The 16,369-nt window shown below is 44.0% G+C and overlaps 2 protein-coding genes and 1 long non-coding RNA gene across 19 annotated transcripts in view; 1 reads left to right on the top strand and 2 right to left on the bottom strand.

Annotated features, from left to right (window-relative positions):
• Window positions 1–9,231, bottom strand: part of LOC139820021 (uncharacterized) — a 30,317-nt gene extending 21,086 nt beyond the window's left edge. Inside the window, exon 1 of the long non-coding RNA XR_011733875.1 lies at window positions 9,010–9,231. This is a non-coding gene — a long non-coding RNA (uncharacterized lncRNA). The remainder of the gene's footprint in view (window positions 1–9,009) is intronic.
• The window catches only part of LOC139820018 (EGFR adapter protein), a 111,684-nt gene extending 97,699 nt beyond the window's left edge, over window positions 1–13,985 (top strand). For 13 of the 17 annotated variants that reach the window (XM_071789920.1, XM_071789924.1, XM_071789917.1 and 10 more), the window contains 6 exons: window positions 6,200–6,346; window positions 7,685–7,867; window positions 8,161–8,597; window positions 8,704–8,937; window positions 9,238–9,409; window positions 11,070–13,985. In XM_071789920.1, the coding sequence (XP_071646021.1) occupies window positions 6,200–6,346; window positions 7,685–7,867; window positions 8,161–8,597; window positions 8,704–8,937; window positions 9,238–9,409; window positions 11,070–11,279 (1,383 nt within the window). In that variant the 3' untranslated portion in view covers window positions 11,280–13,985. The remainder of the gene's footprint in view (window positions 1–6,199; window positions 6,347–7,684; window positions 7,868–8,160; window positions 8,598–8,703; window positions 8,938–9,237; window positions 9,410–11,069) is intronic. The other 4 variants (XM_071789916.1, XM_071789919.1, XM_071789927.1 and 1 more) reach the window with 2 other exon arrangements.
• LOC139820020 (DDB1- and CUL4-associated factor 13) lies at window positions 13,935–16,351 on the bottom strand. Its single transcript, XM_071789932.1, has 7 exons — window positions 16,119–16,351; window positions 15,477–15,868; window positions 15,220–15,391; window positions 14,950–15,097; window positions 14,553–14,853; window positions 14,299–14,462; window positions 13,935–14,217 (listed from the first exon to the last, which is right to left on the bottom strand). The coding sequence occupies exons 1-7, from the start codon at window positions 16,186–16,188 to the stop codon at window positions 14,130–14,132; spliced, it is 1,335 nt and encodes a 444-aa protein (XP_071646033.1). The 5' UTR covers window positions 16,189–16,351; the 3' UTR covers window positions 13,935–14,129.
• Between the last annotated feature and the right edge of the window lie 18 nt (window positions 16,352–16,369).

Raw genomic sequence — 16,369 nt, 5'->3', positions numbered from 1 at the left:
TCTCCGTTAAATGTTTATGCTCGTACCACTGAGAATCTCACTGTGTCGGAGCCGCGCGCGTTCGATAAGCAGGAAGTTCGAGCGGCGAGAAATTTGGAGCTAAGCGTGATCTTCCTCGCGCATCGCATGCGTTCTCAAGGGTGCATTTCTGGAGGCACCGAAATAGGTTTAATGACGGGGCTCAAGGGTACAGTAGCAAACTGTACGGGCCACAAAGTGGGCGGTATTGTCCTACTGTGATTCACGATTCACGCATCACTACGTCTTTAAGCTCGCCGCTCATTGTCGAGGGCCCCCATACGATAAGCCACGCCGACGAATCGCGAGAGTAAAGCCAATCAAGGCCAGTCGTTCATTTAGGCAACTTGATACGCGGGTTCCACGCTAATAATACTTTAATGAGAATTAGTTGCACACACAATTAGTATATAAATACTTCCCTTACATTTTTATATGATTTTCTGTTAACTCGACGTTACTAAGATGGAATGTAACGAACGTCAGGTACTATAAAAGGTAATATTATTTTCACAATTACTTAGAACTTATTATTGTAAAGTTTATTGTAAAAATATTTGAAAAATTTTTAGCAATTTTATTGATAGAATTTGGATCCAAAGATCAAAACTAATTTAAAATATTCTAACATATTCTAACATATTTCGACTAAACCTCTTACACATTAGCTGGGATTTATTAAGTCCTACCTAGTCGTGTGCTTTCAACTTAGTAATTTTTAAAACTCAGTCCGAATATCTCCTACGATTTCGAAACGTGAAATATTCAAGCAAGATATGGTGTTACATACTTACTAACAAAAAACTACAAATAATGGATTCGCGTAATGGAAAGATGATTATTTTTTTATCAGGAAAATTGCGCTGAAACTTTTCAGGAAAATTAAATCAATATTAAGAATATAAGGAATATGCATTAAGTTGATGCATATAAACGTTACAGTCGGAATTAATATTATATTAATTTCGAGAAAATGTCGGATCGTCTGCAAATTCAATTTGTCGCAGAAGTCAACCAGCCGTATAACGTATAACGAAGATCAAGGTAGCCACAATGTTAGTAACATTTTGACATCGCGTCTGTTAGATATGAAACAGATGGAAACGAGCAGCAGGCTTCAGTCGCGGCGTTAATTGCTGATCAAAGGGTCAGATTATGCAACGGTCGCGCTTCATCTGCGCTCCCTGACCGATGCACATCTCTCTAACTATATTCGATCCAATCTTCGACCGATTTCACGTTACGTCGAACAAAGTACTCGCTCTACGGTCAAACGATATTTCGGCATTATGCACCAACAAGGTTGTACAGCCTCTCGTATGGATTTGTGGCTTGCTCGCAGAGTACAAAAGCACAGAGCCATTACCAAAATTATCGTTGCTAATTACTCGCTTCCCAGAGAGGTCCGGGTTCGAATCCTGGCTGGAATAGTTCTTTCCGCGATAAATTTCTTGCAGGTTTATAAGATTTTTATAAACGTCAGTATAATACTAAAATAATTATTGGCTTAATAACGTGATAATACATTTCCAGGTTTAACTATAGCTAAAATCGCTGCAGTTTCGAATGATAATCGGTGCGTGGTTCAAAAGTGTAAAAGCGAACTGTATAAAATTCACAAAAATTATTATTAGGCTATGAGATTCCATCCTAAAATATCAATATTTATTTATTCTATATTATACAGATATCGATCGCTATATTTCTTTAATAATGTATCCGTTTTCTTCGTAGTCTGCTATTCGAATGATAATTTTATTTCACAGAAACGATCGATTCCTGACATTCGTGAACACAATCAAGGGAAGATAAGTGGTACGTTCGCTGCATGTTCATTATCATGCGAACGTGAATTTGTTCCCTTCAAACGAGGAAGATGTTTTTCTCTGAAGCCTATTCTAATTCAATTTCCGGAAAGAATAGATTCTGGCGTCGTTGAATAATCGTCCTGAACGTCGTAACAATTATTTCGTCAGTGGGTCTGACGCAGTGGATCCCGGTTGTATCGATATAACGGCGCGTAACGGTGCGACTCGAATATTTGACATTCGAAACTACCGTGCCTGTCATGAGCAGAAGCCCGTGGCACCGAAGGCGGAACTTGTTCATGCTTGTTTTAATCTGATTCGTCGATCGCACGAGCCTGACAGTCCTTGAGCACGTGATCTCGTTTCTCTTCTCCACAAACGGAGAATGAAAATGACAGAGAATCAGTTAGGCCTCTGTTAACTTTAACTAATGTTTGTGGAAGCGACACGAGACACAGCGGGGATGTCACAAATTCGTAAGATTCGCGTCATCTTCAGCGACGTCAGTACGGTCGACAGCATCTGCGCAGGCAAATCGAAAGATAGCCGAGTGACTGGATAAAAGAGGCCTAGTTATTACGATGTTAATTTCATTATTACGTTAGTATTAAAGAGAGAAAGAGAATTATGGTAGCGACGTGAATGTGAAAGCGCGGTTAAAATTAGCCGTCGCCATCGATGACGAAGGCGCTGGTCGCGAAGCGACGGTACCAAGATGGTCGTGTCGGTTCGCGCGGCGCATAATGACGCCGCGGTGAGAAACGTCCGTGTATACTTCGTATATGTACTCTACCAACTTTTCCTCGGCTATTTACACCCGGGGGACCCGGAGCGTCGCGACGTCCGAGGTAAACCAGAAACCGAAGCGAGGGAAATTTCAGAGGTGCGACGAGGGGGCCGATCCCCCCCCCCCATCTGAGCGCCATTATTGCGAGTACCCGGCTCGTGTACACCGCGGCATGGTGTTGGTAGACCGGGCGTATGCGGGACGGGAAATCTAGAGGAGCTGGAGATATGGCCGTGACCGCGCGGAATGCTTGGAATGTAGCCCGTCACGCTGCACCGGCGCAAAGCCACGGCGCGATCCATCGCCCTTTCGGTCCCCTTCCCATTCGATTCCGGTGTGTCCCTCGTCTTTTTGCTGGCGCAAACAGCGAATCGGGCTCTGCTCGTGCGAGCTAAAATAGCTCCTCCGAGGTCGTATCTTCTCTTTTTCTTCCCTTTTTTTTCTTCAAATCTGCGTAACATTCTATCGGGCGACGTTTGACCCATGGAGAGTCGATCTCTCTTTTTGGCACGCGCTCATCTTGAGGGTTTCCGCTGGCCAACGGAGACCTCGATCGCGTCCGCGACTCGAGGAAGCGCAAAGGATGTCGCGATTTATCGCGGTAGCGGCGGCACGATCGCCGCCGATCGATCAAACGGGCCTGAATCCAAACGCGGTGAAGAGGGTCAGTGCCTGCTCGAGTCAACGTCCAGGACAGGACAGGGTAGAGCGGAAAGGAAGAAAGAAGAGTCGCCGGTGATGATTTCATCGCGCTTAAATTCCACCTCGGGGCGGGAATCTCAGGGCCGTATTTTCGATTCTCGGCCACGGGGGCGGAGGAGGAGGGGGTCGAAGTCGAGGGATCCCAAGCCGACGATCCCCCGCGTCCAACGTTCCCGCCCACGGCGACGATAAATTCTCCCCTATGACAGGATCCTCTGCCTCGTCGTGAACGAGCGAGCGAGCCTCCATTGCCGGGACGTTTTCCTTCACGTTTCCGTGAAACATGGCGTTGATGGCAGGGACGCGCTCTTTCCCGCGATAAATTAGTCCTCAGATTTTCCCACGTTGTGAAGTATACGCGCTATTTCATTGATGGTATCTGCTGTTTTGCATCTTGACGCTTGGTGTACACGCACCTAATAAAAATAGCAATACTAATGAAAGAAGCTATAGAGTAACAGAATGCGCATGAATTTACCACGTTTCAAATTTCAGATGTAACAACTGATTGCGAATAATCTGTTCACGCCATTAACCCGCCATATATTATGGTCATCTCTTTTTTTTGCATAAACGGTCACTTGGAGTGATTTTTGCACCCTAATTAAAAGTCATTGTTCTATAATTTATTACTATTTGAGGACAGTATGTATTATAAATTTACTCAATGTTTTCTGAAAAAAATAAGCAGAAACAAAAAAATATTTAAAAAATAAAAGAAGCACAAAAATTAAAGTTACTGTGACGTGAGCTTCATTTTTTTGACACTGGGATGTAAAAATTATCCCCGGAAACCATCCCCGGAAACCATTTCCGGGTTAAAGTAGTATAGTAATACAATTTTGTTTTTTCTAAACAATGAGGGAAAGGTTATTTAATCGACATATAGCAAATAATTTGTGTTAAACATATTCACCAATATGTCTCAAGCGATCTTGCGTTTTTATAAAGCAGAATATATCTTTGATACAACGGCAGACATTATCGTACTTTCTACATTCTTAAAAGAAAAGTTTCTGTATACGTTTCTAGTGGTGAGAGAACTCATTGCGTAAGTAAATGGCGATTCATATAGCACTTAGAGCGGCGGAAGAGAACGCTCGGGATATGACTTGGCCAGTTACGGAACCGGCCGTGCGTCCGGTCCGCAATTATAGCTCAAGTCATCGCCTTACCCCGCGCGCAAACGTAATTGAAATATCTCGTAGCTAGTGGAATCATTCGACCTGACCTCAAACCGCAAACCATGAAATTATTCGAGCGAACGTTGCCGCGCGCGTTTTAATACAAAAGCTCGACTACCATTGTCCTGCACGAGCACTTATTCATTAAAACGCATTACCTCCTCCCCTGCATTATTTTTTTTTATTCGCTTCGGCCCTTCGCCATGCCGAATGACCGATCTAAGCGTCGTAACCTCCGCCGAGTCAATGTGACTTATTTTGTAGCAAAGCGCGGCGATGAGAGCTCGCGCAAATCGATATATAGCATCATTGGAAATACAGCACGATGCATTCGGCTTCGCAATCCTACCGCTCGTTTTTTTTTTTTTTTTTTTTTGCATTTTTGTCGCATGCGCGGATTTCGCCGACGAACCGTATTTCCTTGCTTTACGGGCCATGCGGGAACCCAAGCCGCGGGATCTACGAGGATTTCCGCGTCGCTTGCAACGATGTCGTAACAATGTCACGAGGATACATAGGCGGGGTACTACATAGACGAAGTATGCAGAGTTGGAATCCGAGATGTATGTATGTACGTAGATGTACCCGCGACGACGCGAAACGATTGAATATCTCCCCGGACGGTGCGGACGCGGCGGTCTCGCTCGCGCCGCGGTTGTGCACCGTGAAAGGAAAAGTTGGACGGACGAGACGTTAATCGCCGCTCTCGTCCGTCTCCGCGCGCGTACAATGCTTCTCTTTAGACCCTTAAGTCTCGCGTCGGGTCGACCCCGGCGTGCGCATTAATGATATCTGGGTACGCATCGCGTCGCGACTTTCAGAGACGAAGCTTTCGGAAAGGAGAGAGAGATAGCCTCTCGTCGACCTTTTTCCCATTTCTGACTGGTATGTCCGAGGGTATGTCTGCGTGACCGTTCGTAAATGCGCGCGCGCCCGTAGATCGCGCACAAAACGCGAGGCGTATGCACACTCAGGCAGGAACTTTCCAAACGCGCATATGAGCGAGACCGAGGTCCCGAAAGCTCGCGGTTTCCTCCGCGAGTGCTTATTACACATTCAGACTCCGCTTTTGCGCCGCGACAGTCTGCTCTTCAACTCGACCGCATGGTTCTTCTCCGCCACCGGCGAATCCGGAATAAAAATCTAATTGGCTTGATGTACAACGAAAGTATTATTTTTGCGCGCCGTAAATTTTCCTAAATTTGCGCCAAGATGCTTGTAATGATGTTCAACAACGCGCAAGCAATATAATCTTCTTTTCTACTTTATGCATTTGGCATTGTGACCAATTCTCTTAGGTTCTTTCATCTCTCGAATAAGTTCTTCTCTTCTAGTTTAGAAAACAGCTTTACAGTGCAAAAATTGTTCGTCTGGAAACAACATACATTTTAAACCTTTTCGATAATCTTACAAATCGTATTTAATGTTACGTGAAAGACTAATTTCTGCTCGGTAAAGTTTTAATCGTAAGTATCTTGTACGTAATTCGCATATTTATTTATTTTTTTTTTCAAAGAGTTAATTGCGTGGACTAATTCGTCGCGCGGAGCATGGGCGCGGAAATATTCCGCGTAATTAAACTGAAAAGCAGCGAACCGCGGCCGCAATCGGATTGCGTCAGCGATATTACGAAAGAGACAGCAAAATGCTGTGTTTAATAAAATTCGTGCCGGAACTCGAGCTTTTCTGTCTGCTTGCAGGCGGAGGAGCTGAACACCATCGTTGGCAATGCTTTCCGCATGGCGTACGTGGCGCAGCTTCAGCGCCAACCGATCCTTCAGGATGTAATCTCGCCGCGATCGACGACATCCTATCGCAAGGACAAGCAGGAGCATCGAACGTCGTGGGTACGTTTCAAACCTATCGAAACGACAGATGTGATTGACGGCTTGAATAAACGAATTGAGAAAATGCGAATTACGCGAGACACAAACGAATTGTTATCAGCGCTATCTTGCTGGCGAATAAAACGGGGCACGGCGTGTAGTTTAAAGTGCTAATGAAGTCATTTATTTTTGTCGCCGTCAGCTAGAGAGAGTTAGTCGAGTTAAACTTTACAGGCCGGTTAGGTATCGTGCCATCTGCTAGTTTTCTCACAAAAGCGCTGTAGATTGCAATTAAGTAGTTTTAGCAATTAGCGGACAGTTGCGAGAGATCTTCTTAAAGATTACGCTTGTTGATTACGCCTGCTGTGTCGCGGCCATTTATTTCGCGACGCAAAATAAATAGAAAGTGAAATCAAGGGGTACTTCAATTATCTGGGAATGTCACAATTAACAAAGAACGCGTTACAATTCAATCGTCGAACCTAATAATTTGTTGTAATCTGAAAATTACGCAGCAACAACTGCGTTGTACTCTCAGAGCCCTTTAATTACCACAATTTGTTGGTTTATTATCGAGAGTCCAGTCTTTTTTTTTTTTTTTTTTTTTTTACGATTCATTATAACTTTTCGTCTCAAAGACTTCCTGCAAAATGGGTCGAAATCACCGAGATTTTGTTTATCCGAGTCGCGCAACTAAATTTCTTTTTCTTCGGCCTCGCGTGCACGACACTCCGGAGGCTATTGGAGCAGATGGGCTAGCGTTTACTATATGCCGGGAAGCAGAGTAGATACTCGAGATGCATACACGTACGGCAGTAAGGAAACGGCTGGAGCAGCTCGCGGAAGAGCTCTCTTAAATATCCAAGACGCGCGGAGACGAAACAGACAACGACGACAACCGTGTCCTCTCCCGACGTGGTCTTACGGGGGCCACCGACTCCAGTAGGTGTCCCGTTTACAAGCCGCGTTAATTATAAATTCGACCCGAGTCTCTCGCTTGCCGCCTCGCGTCGCGTCGTCTCGCGTCGCCTCGCGTTTCCAAGTAAACGGTCAGTCCGCTACAGTCCGCCCGATAGTCCCCGCCGCAAAATCGTCTTGGGAACCGTGCGATTCCGCCGATCAAATATTCAACCCCGGGAGAATCCCGAAGAGACCGGATCGTTCCGACGGTTCTGCCTAATCAACGATTCGTCCAAGAGCGACCCCGGACCCCGCGGAATCCCTATTTAAGGCAATGATTGCGCGCGTTTGAGAGGAATCGGCCGATCTTGAGGAAAAATAATCGGAGGACCTCTTTTAAGTACACGCAGTCGCGACGCGGGATATAATTTTGGCAATGACCCGCCGTTTCGTTTGCAGAACAAATCGCTGCCCGCAGACGACACGATCGCCGCGGGCGCTTGCAGGAGTCCGTCGTCGAACTCGTGGCTGAAAAGTCGGACGTCGCCCACCTCCAGGACTGGAAGGGGTCCGTCCGCAGCGGATATGAACGTGCAGCTCGGCAGCGCCGGCTCGCCCACGCTGCGGCTCGCCAGCGTAAAGGTGATTTCATACAAGTGTAACATATATACATATATTCACCGGTGAGCAAACCTGGCCGCTATTATATTACGCTCGGACGATGTTACGCGAAAGCGAATTAGCCCGTCTGGGAGCAGCTTAGAGTAAATTAACTTCGCAGAACGCCGCGTCGACCCCGACTATACGCGACCACGTCTCTTTTAATGTCGCAGCTCCGTCCATTTCTCGCGTGACGCGTTTTGCGAAACACGTTTATATCCCGACGAACGAATCTCCCGATCGCGCTTGAACGAACGAATTCGGAATAATTCTAGACGCCGAACACGATCCCGGGTCTGCGGCCGTCGTTCACGAACGTCCTCGGGCCCATAACGAACGTGGACGAGCCGAAGAGCATATCTCAGCAGAGCACGCCGAGCAGCGATGAGAGCAACTCGCCGACGGAGTTAAACTCGTACAAGAGGCTAACGGACAAGCCGCCGCTGATAAAGCGGCTGGCGATGGGTTTGACAGGTGGACGCGACGTTCTTGGGCTGAACGGTGAGGATGACAGCTGCCCGCTCGTCAGCGGTAGCAGCACGCCGACCAGCCCATCGAACAGGCCTCATTCCGGGGGCTACATAAACGAGGCGATCATCGACTCGGAGGGTACGAGGCCGTCATACAACAAAATCCCGCCGTCCGAGAGCCTCGACAACACCATCAACGCGTCCATCACCAACGCGAAGAACTTCAACATCGAGAACAACAGGTAAGTCCGGCCGTTCTCCCTTCTCTCCTCCTCTGCCCCCCCCTCCCTCCTTCGCGCCCCCTTTCCGGAAGCGTCGAGGGATTGGTATACGAATCGTGAACGACAGCTCCTTCATTTTCAGGATAGGGCACAATTGCCCGGACACGGGCACGGAGGCGGAATTCAAGTCGAAAAGAAGATCGCAAATTAGCACGTCGAGCAGCTCGGTGCCCGCTGACGGAAGCACTCATGGCTCCACGCCAACCCCGCCGCCTTTACCCGAGAGAACAGACAGCCTGAATAATCGAAGCGAGGAGGCCGAGCTACGCAAGGCGCCCTGGTTTCAAGCTGGAATACCCAGGTTGGTCTCCGCGACATTACTGCATGTCGGAGTAAAATATATACACGCACATATACACACTCAGACACATACGCGCGCGTGCGGTGCCTTCTTGGTGCGCCAAAATAGCACTGGCTTGGTTGCCTTTGGCTAATTTTAAATATTCGTCGGGTGATCCAGTTCACAGTCCAGTTTCCAGTGGCCGCGGCGTCTTTGTGACTGGGGCACGCAAATCCGATCCGCGCGTCTTCCGTTGCTTTTCTCCCGCACGAAAAGACATCCCGCCCATCTATCATTAACGTATGCGAACCGTGATTTCAGAGAGATAACGCTGGAGGTATTGAGCCAAGAGCCAGAAGGAGCGTTCATGGTGCGGGAGAGTACCAGCAAGCCCGGATGTTACGCCCTCTCCCTCCGTGTGCCCCGTGAATTCCAGCCGAGCGGAATAGCCCATTATCTCATAATGCGTACAAACAAAGGTTACAAAATCAAAGTAAGTCTCTCTTTCTGTCTTCGGCTGAGCTCTTCGCCGAGTATCGAGTCTCAAAGTAGTCGCGAGAGCGGAGCTCGCGAAAGTCAAAGCGAATCTCCCGTCGGCGAACGAGACTATCCGCGTTGCCGTCAAAGGACTATAAAAGAAAAAACTAAAATCTGCAAACAGCTTAGCGTTCCGAGAATAACTGCCACTGATTGTTTTGACAGACGCGCTGCTGATTATGTTTTAAAATATAGTACGTTTCCAGACAGCCGATCTGAAAATAAATTTCGCAAGGTATCCGCTATAAATTTTATCCCCAGAATATCTCAGCGCGAATATAAATATATTTAATCTTATATATATTATATGTATTTCCTTAATATATTATTTAAAAATTTAAATAGCTACAAAACAGATTCTGTTTGATTTTGTAGAATTAAATGCGAATGCAGTTGAAGTCAATTCCGTTTGAATATGACAGCAAACTAGCTAGCGGGATCCTAACATTTTGCTTGTTTGATCTTTACGTTCGTAGGTCGCACGTAATTAGACGTCGGTTCTGCAGGAAAGCTCTTTTTAACACTCGAAATAATACCGACGGTAGTAGAGAGAATCCTTCTATATAAGCGCAAGTTAATATTGGAATAAGCTGCACGGGGATGCTAATGCGCGAAGGGCCGAAGCTTTTAGTAGCCCGGACATTATACTCAGGACTACCACGCCTGGTGCAAAGCCACCGGCGCATTTAGCCCATTCGGATACGTGTATTTAAATGGTCGAACTTTCCCCCCTTCGTAGCATAGATTAAATGAGTCCGTAGACTTTGATAATCTCCGAAACCAGTATAAATGAGTTTTGTTGGATGTGCCGCGGATGCCGTGGGGAAATCAAAAATCCGCTTTCTCTCTCCCTCGCAATGGCTGCGGAATTGCATCGCGCTGTAACAAGCACACCGCCAGATTCGAATGAATGCCGCGTTGTGCGATAGCCCTGATACCGCCGAGGCTCGTGTCAGCGCGCACGTGTATGATACATTTAATGTTGTCTCGTTATGCAGCGTGTTTCGCAACACGCTTGAAAACGCGAGGAAAGATCGCCAACCGACTAACATCGTATTTCATTGTCCTGGCAACGCGTGTTACAATGATGCCCAGCACTATGTGCTTATGTGCATAATATTGAATAATACAATGTACGCATGGTAATAACCGAGACAATAAGTTTCGGTTACGGTATTACTGCATTGTTTATCGAACGGGTTTTTCTCTTTATTGTTTCAAAGAAATCTATAAGCTCTGTTAAAGCATCTCGTTGAATCACCGAATTATCTCGAGTTCCAGCTTGAAACAATGTTATATTTTTACATACAATTATATTCAACATCTTTGTGGTGGAATTTTTTTCTACGAACGGAGTTCATGTGTTCGTTCTTGTGTTGAAAAAGCAAAAAATTTGTCGCTACACGCAAAAATATATGACGTGTAAAAAGAATTCTGTTAATTTTATTTTTTCACGGATTAGATGAAAACTGTAACGTTTCGACAGCGTTGTACAATTGCGAGAGAAAGCAGAGATATTACGAGCGAAATAATAGTGGATAAACTTCGAAAAGCGTTAGAATTAATATCGATACAGCTATGAACGCTGTAAAATCAATAATGTCGTATGTTTTCAGGGCTTCACAAAAGAGTTCACAACGCTCACCGCGCTAATCACTCACCATTCAGTCATGCCGGAACTATTGCCGTGCCCGTTGTCGCTAAGCCGATATAATCCGAGCTTCGTCAAGACTGACTCCAGCAAGGATTTCGCGGACATCGATTCGGACCCGGATTACAATACCCTGGCGGATTTTCGCAAAATGATGGCCGATCTGAATGTCTAGAACGATCGTCGAGAATTCTATATCTCTCTCTCCGTACTTTTCTGCGATTCGTCGATTCATGTGAAACCAGTTGGAACGCGAGGCACCGTTCGGTATATTTGTACCTGACGGTATATTTGTTATATATGACGCGTGACTGGAATAGCGATGCGATTTTTTCTTTATTACAGCACGCGTGCCTAGCGAGATATTAATTTTAAGCTTGTTATAGCGGACGAAGCGCGAAACAATCGACGTCTGTCGAATCTTCAATCAGAGTAAATTATTTTCGCAAAACGGAATCAAACGGATTGTTCAAGTGATCGTTACGAAGGTTTATTATATTTTTTGCGAGTTTTTCCATGGTTAAACGGAAGTAAATCGAGTTTTGTTATCGTTTGGATCGCTCCCGACAGTTGCAACGATGCCAAACGATTCGTTAATATATCCTTGTTATAAAACGCGCAATAGTCGAATGATTGGAGAATTAAGAAGATAGGTAGAACGAATCAATTCATTGCGGAAGGTTACGAATTTAAGAAAAATTTCAATTTATAATTAAAATGTCAGGTTGAAAGGACATTAAAAATACATGACAATTCAAAAGAAAACTGAAGGTGATATGTGAAAGACATGTTCTCTGAGAGAAAAATCGATAACTTCTTTTCAAATAGCGTGTTATATTAAGATATTTTCCATCTAGTTTCTCTCTCGATTGCAGCTTCACGGCGTCCGAAAATGATCTAGTAATTTTTATTCGACTGAAACGGTTATCTAATACTTTTTGTAAGATGTATCGAAGGAATATTGAGGATCAATATAGTTTATCATCGTCACACATAACGTAAACTATATTGATCTTTAATCGCTCCGAAAGCAGGAAGGCTGTTGTATAATAGGCAATGCGACCACCTCTTCCGCTTTGACTAGACGTTATAATTAATCAAAAGCATATACTTGAAATGTGAAAAATACGAGGGAGAGCGTCACATATTCTGTACCTCGAAGAGAGTTGAACAGCTTAAAAGTGTCCGAGCTTGGGAGTAAATCAAGACGTAACTGGTCCATTATCGAACGTCGAAGTTAGATTCTTTCGTTAATATTTAATCGCATTCCCGATAGTATATCGCAATCCGATGCTATATCGAGAACCAAAAACGAAAATAACATTCGCCGAAATTTCGATGAAAAGAGAAATAGCTCGTTCTCGTTTAGAATTGAAAATGGAATAAATAATTTCGATTGCCAGATGTTTCGACTAATATCTCGTATAAAATAACGTGAAAAATAAAAATTTCAAATTTATTTCTCACTCCACAAATGGAATAATACAAAAATATTGGAAGATATTCTATTATAATTTGATGAGATGTAAAACAAGAAATGAAGACGGATGAAATATTTTTCGCTTTTGGTCCCTGATCGCAATATTGATGTACATGTGTTTATATGTATATATGTTATAATTATTCTCATTCGCGCATTATATTTCCACACGGTATATTTAACTAGTAAAGGTCAAAGAGGATTAATAAACGGCATGGAATCTTGGAAATGCGATTACGCCTAAGAGAGGACACAGAACTTCCTCGAAATTTCGACTCGGCGAAACACGAATTACCATAATAGGCGATAATTTAGTTTCTCAGCTATCCTAGTCTTGTACAGAAATTTCGCGCATAGCTGCGACAATGAAATTCATACTATTATGCGTAGATAACTATCGTATTTAAGCGATTCTCAGCGGCGACCAGACACTAAATCGCGTAGCACGTTTTTTATACACCAGAAAATAATTTTCCGGGTATAATCACCACGTATTATTAATTTCTTGACTATATATACGAGCTATTAAGACTACATCGAAATCTTTGAACTGCCAGTGTAACATCTCATCAAAATCGTTCATTACTACCATCATTCATTACGAAAAATAAGAGCACAGTTTAAGCCCGCTACGATATCGGTGATTAAATTTGATGCTGCAGGGATATATGAGAATATAAAGGCGACATAGCGTACATTTTTGTAGCATCAAATATTACATTTTCCAAAGTGATAACGGTTTCGATTCCTGAGCGAATGGAGCAAATAAGAATGCATTGATAACGTGTCGACGAAGTTTTATATTGAGATTTATATCTAGTAACGCATTGTAGAAACGCACTGCGAGAAAGCTCAGACTGATGCATATGGTGCATTGAAATCGTATGTATGATATGTATAATAGATTTGTGCGAATATGTATCGCTGTGACCTGTGACTTTCTGCTTCTACAATGTGTTCCTAGTAACGCTTTCACGACAACGCGAACTGCGAAGTTACTGTAATAACGAAACGGGAAGTCTCATAGAAATATCTGTATCTGCAAAATATCATTAAATCAACCACAAATCGTTTTTTAAGATCACGACTGCAATTATATAAAGAAAGGTGTCTTGTACTATTAATTTCATGCACACGCGCAATCCAATGGATCGAGCAAAAAATTTAAATAGCGTTTTTGGAAGTTAAAATAACGAGAGAAAACACGAAAAAGAATGTTTGTATTACGAAATTGATTAATGCGTGCTAAGATAATCGCAGCATAATTAACTGTTGTAATGTACGCTACGCATAACATTAATCACTGCTTGAGGTTTGTAATGTTTTATGAAATAGTATTACCGCGATGCGTTGTATAATGTCAAGAGAAATTATTTATTACAATAAATATAATACAAAGTACTCGTTACCGTCACATAACATCCTGTAAGGTCTGACAAGTATAAAAATCGACGACCCGAGACAACCAACGAGTAACGGTAAATAAAGGCTTGAAATGTTATGCGTACAATCGTGTCAGATAAAAAGATACGAGAACATGCTGCTTCAGTTGTCTTGACCGACAACATTCTTTTGCCTCTCTGACACGAATGGTACTGTTCCCTTCTTGGAATGACGGCGCTTATTAGCCTCCCTGCGAAATAAAGCAATATTTTAAGATACCGTTCAAAACTATATTAAGAATCTGCGAGTGTTGCAATTTAGTTGTACTTACTTGCGTCTACCTTTCTCGCGAATCGTTCGTAATTCGGCTCGCGCGTTATATATGTGTTTCGGTACTTGTCGGTGACGTGCAATTCGTCGAATTTCCGGATGCGCCGCGTACTTCTCTTTCAAAGTGTCATTCAGAAGCAGCGCGTTTCTTTCTCTGGCCCTCAGCTGTTAGAAATGGGAACAGAGGCAGGGAGATAATTATCGATAATTTATGCTAAATCCCATGTAAACTCGTGAAATCGTAATATTGCTTACAATGCCAAGCTTTTCTGACGCTTTAGCCTTCCATACGCGAAGATTCATTTCGTCGCTGCCGCTAATCACGTATTTGTTATCGAGCGACCATGCTACGCAGGTGAGCCTGTGCATGCGCCTCGTATGGTACACCTCTCGCGAGTGGCCTTTGTTCACCTCGAAAATACGTATCGACTTGTCGTAGCTGCCTGAAACAAATTCTTTCCCTGTCGGCGAATAATCCACATCTATCACGGCCTCCACGTGATCCATATGTACGTTAACTGGCGTTTTCAACTTGCGCATATCATACGTGTACAAACTGAAACAAACGTATTTGAGATTCGAAAAATCTGCGAGATTCGGAAAAATTGCGCGAAGCTTATCCTTCGATAATCCCTTCTCTATTATATCTCACTTGTAATCTTCACTGGCACAGGTAAAGATGAAAGCTTCCATGGGATTCCAAGAAAGCTTGTTGCTCCGTAATTTCATCACTATCCTTGATAAAGGTCCTGTTTCTCTAGTATCGTATACAATTATGCTGCGATCGCTGGCACAAGAGGCTGGAAGTTCAAGAGGTAAAATTCTTTAATAAACAAAGCATAGACAATTAATTTGGAATTTTACTGATGTCTCATATGAAAGGAATAAAATAAAAATATAATACTCTCATCGTATGTCGTACCTAAGAGATTTTTCTGTACAGGATTAAATTTTACATCAAGTAGACTGTCTACACCCCATTTAAATGTGCGAAGTGGCTCATTACGAGTATCCTCCCACATCTGACATATTCCTTCTCCGCATGTAACAAACACAGGTTTGGCCCGATGATGAGTTATACCAGTTAGTACTGTCTAAAAAAGAAATTGCTCGAAAGATTTTGGATACTTTCACAGGTTTGGCAAATCTTAAGGAAAACCATATGCGAAAGCTACGTACTTTGCTGACAATAGTATTTGTGGGTTCCTCATCTCCGCCAGCGGAGACAGCGTCCCAAGTCTTGATCGTCTTGTCATCGCCGAGAGTAATGAAGTGTTTTCCATCGGGCACGTACGTGATACCTCGAACTATACCGTCGTGAGCCAGAAACGAGCCCGTGCACGTCCCCAGGCCGAGATTCCACGTTCTCACCTCGCCGTCGTAAGCGCCGCTCAGAAGAGTGGACAGCTGTGACGGATGTTTACACATGCAGGACACCGCATCCTTGTGGCCTTCCAAATTACCTATAAACGGCTTCGCGAACACCCTCTCCAGCTTAACGGCGTTCAGCGCTTTCGTGTACTCCCTGGCCGCTTGAAAGGGATGCAAAGCAGGATCGAAGTTTCGTGGGACTACAAACGACAAAATGGGTGCGTTCAGCCGATACTCCGCTAGCCTAGCAATCGTGAGCAGTCGCTCGTTTTCGCTCGTTTCCTCTCTTTTTAATCCATTGGGTCAAAAGAGAGGGAACGAGCGAAAACGAGCGACTGCTCACGATTGCTAGGCTAGCGGAGTATCGGCTGAACGCACCCATTGATCATTGCTGTATCCTCTGCTATATTAGGTTATGTCAGATTAGATCAATAATTTACGTAGACTTACTTTTGTGAATGTCTCGTTTAGTCTCCCGTAAGTACTCATCAGGATTCCTACTCAACACTTTAACCTTCATCCTCGAGAAAGAACTATGCGCACTTTTCTATTAAAGTATACATAAAAATTGTCTTCCTGATCCCTCCACGTGTTTTCAGAGAATAAAAACAGAAGAGACTATGGAGTAATGGAGTATGAATATGGAGTTATGCATGGTGTGTGGTGTAAATAGGTGAAGCCAGAGAGAAACCTGAGAGAGG

Source organism: Temnothorax longispinosus, chromosome 10, assembly GCF_030848805.1.
Source record: "Temnothorax longispinosus isolate EJ_2023e chromosome 10, Tlon_JGU_v1, whole genome shotgun sequence".
Lineage (NCBI taxonomy): Eukaryota > Metazoa > Arthropoda > Insecta > Hymenoptera > Formicidae > Temnothorax > Temnothorax longispinosus.
This window is presented reverse-complemented; position numbering and strand designations above follow the sequence as displayed.

Bases quoted from the DNA above. Each gene is read 5' to 3' on its own strand.
- LOC139820020 (XM_071789932.1), bottom strand. From the start codon at position 16,188: ATGAAGGTTAAAGTGTTGAGTAGGAATCCTGATGAGTACTTACGGGAG. The intron at 14,463-14,552 runs GTAAGCAATATT...CATTTCTAACAG, and splicing joins CGTCAGAAAAGCTTGGCATT to CTGAGGGCCAGAGAAAGAAA. The intron at 14,218-14,298 runs GTAAGTACAACT...TTTATTTCGCAG, and splicing joins CGCGAGAAAGGTAGACGCAA to GGAGGCTAATAAGCGCCGTC.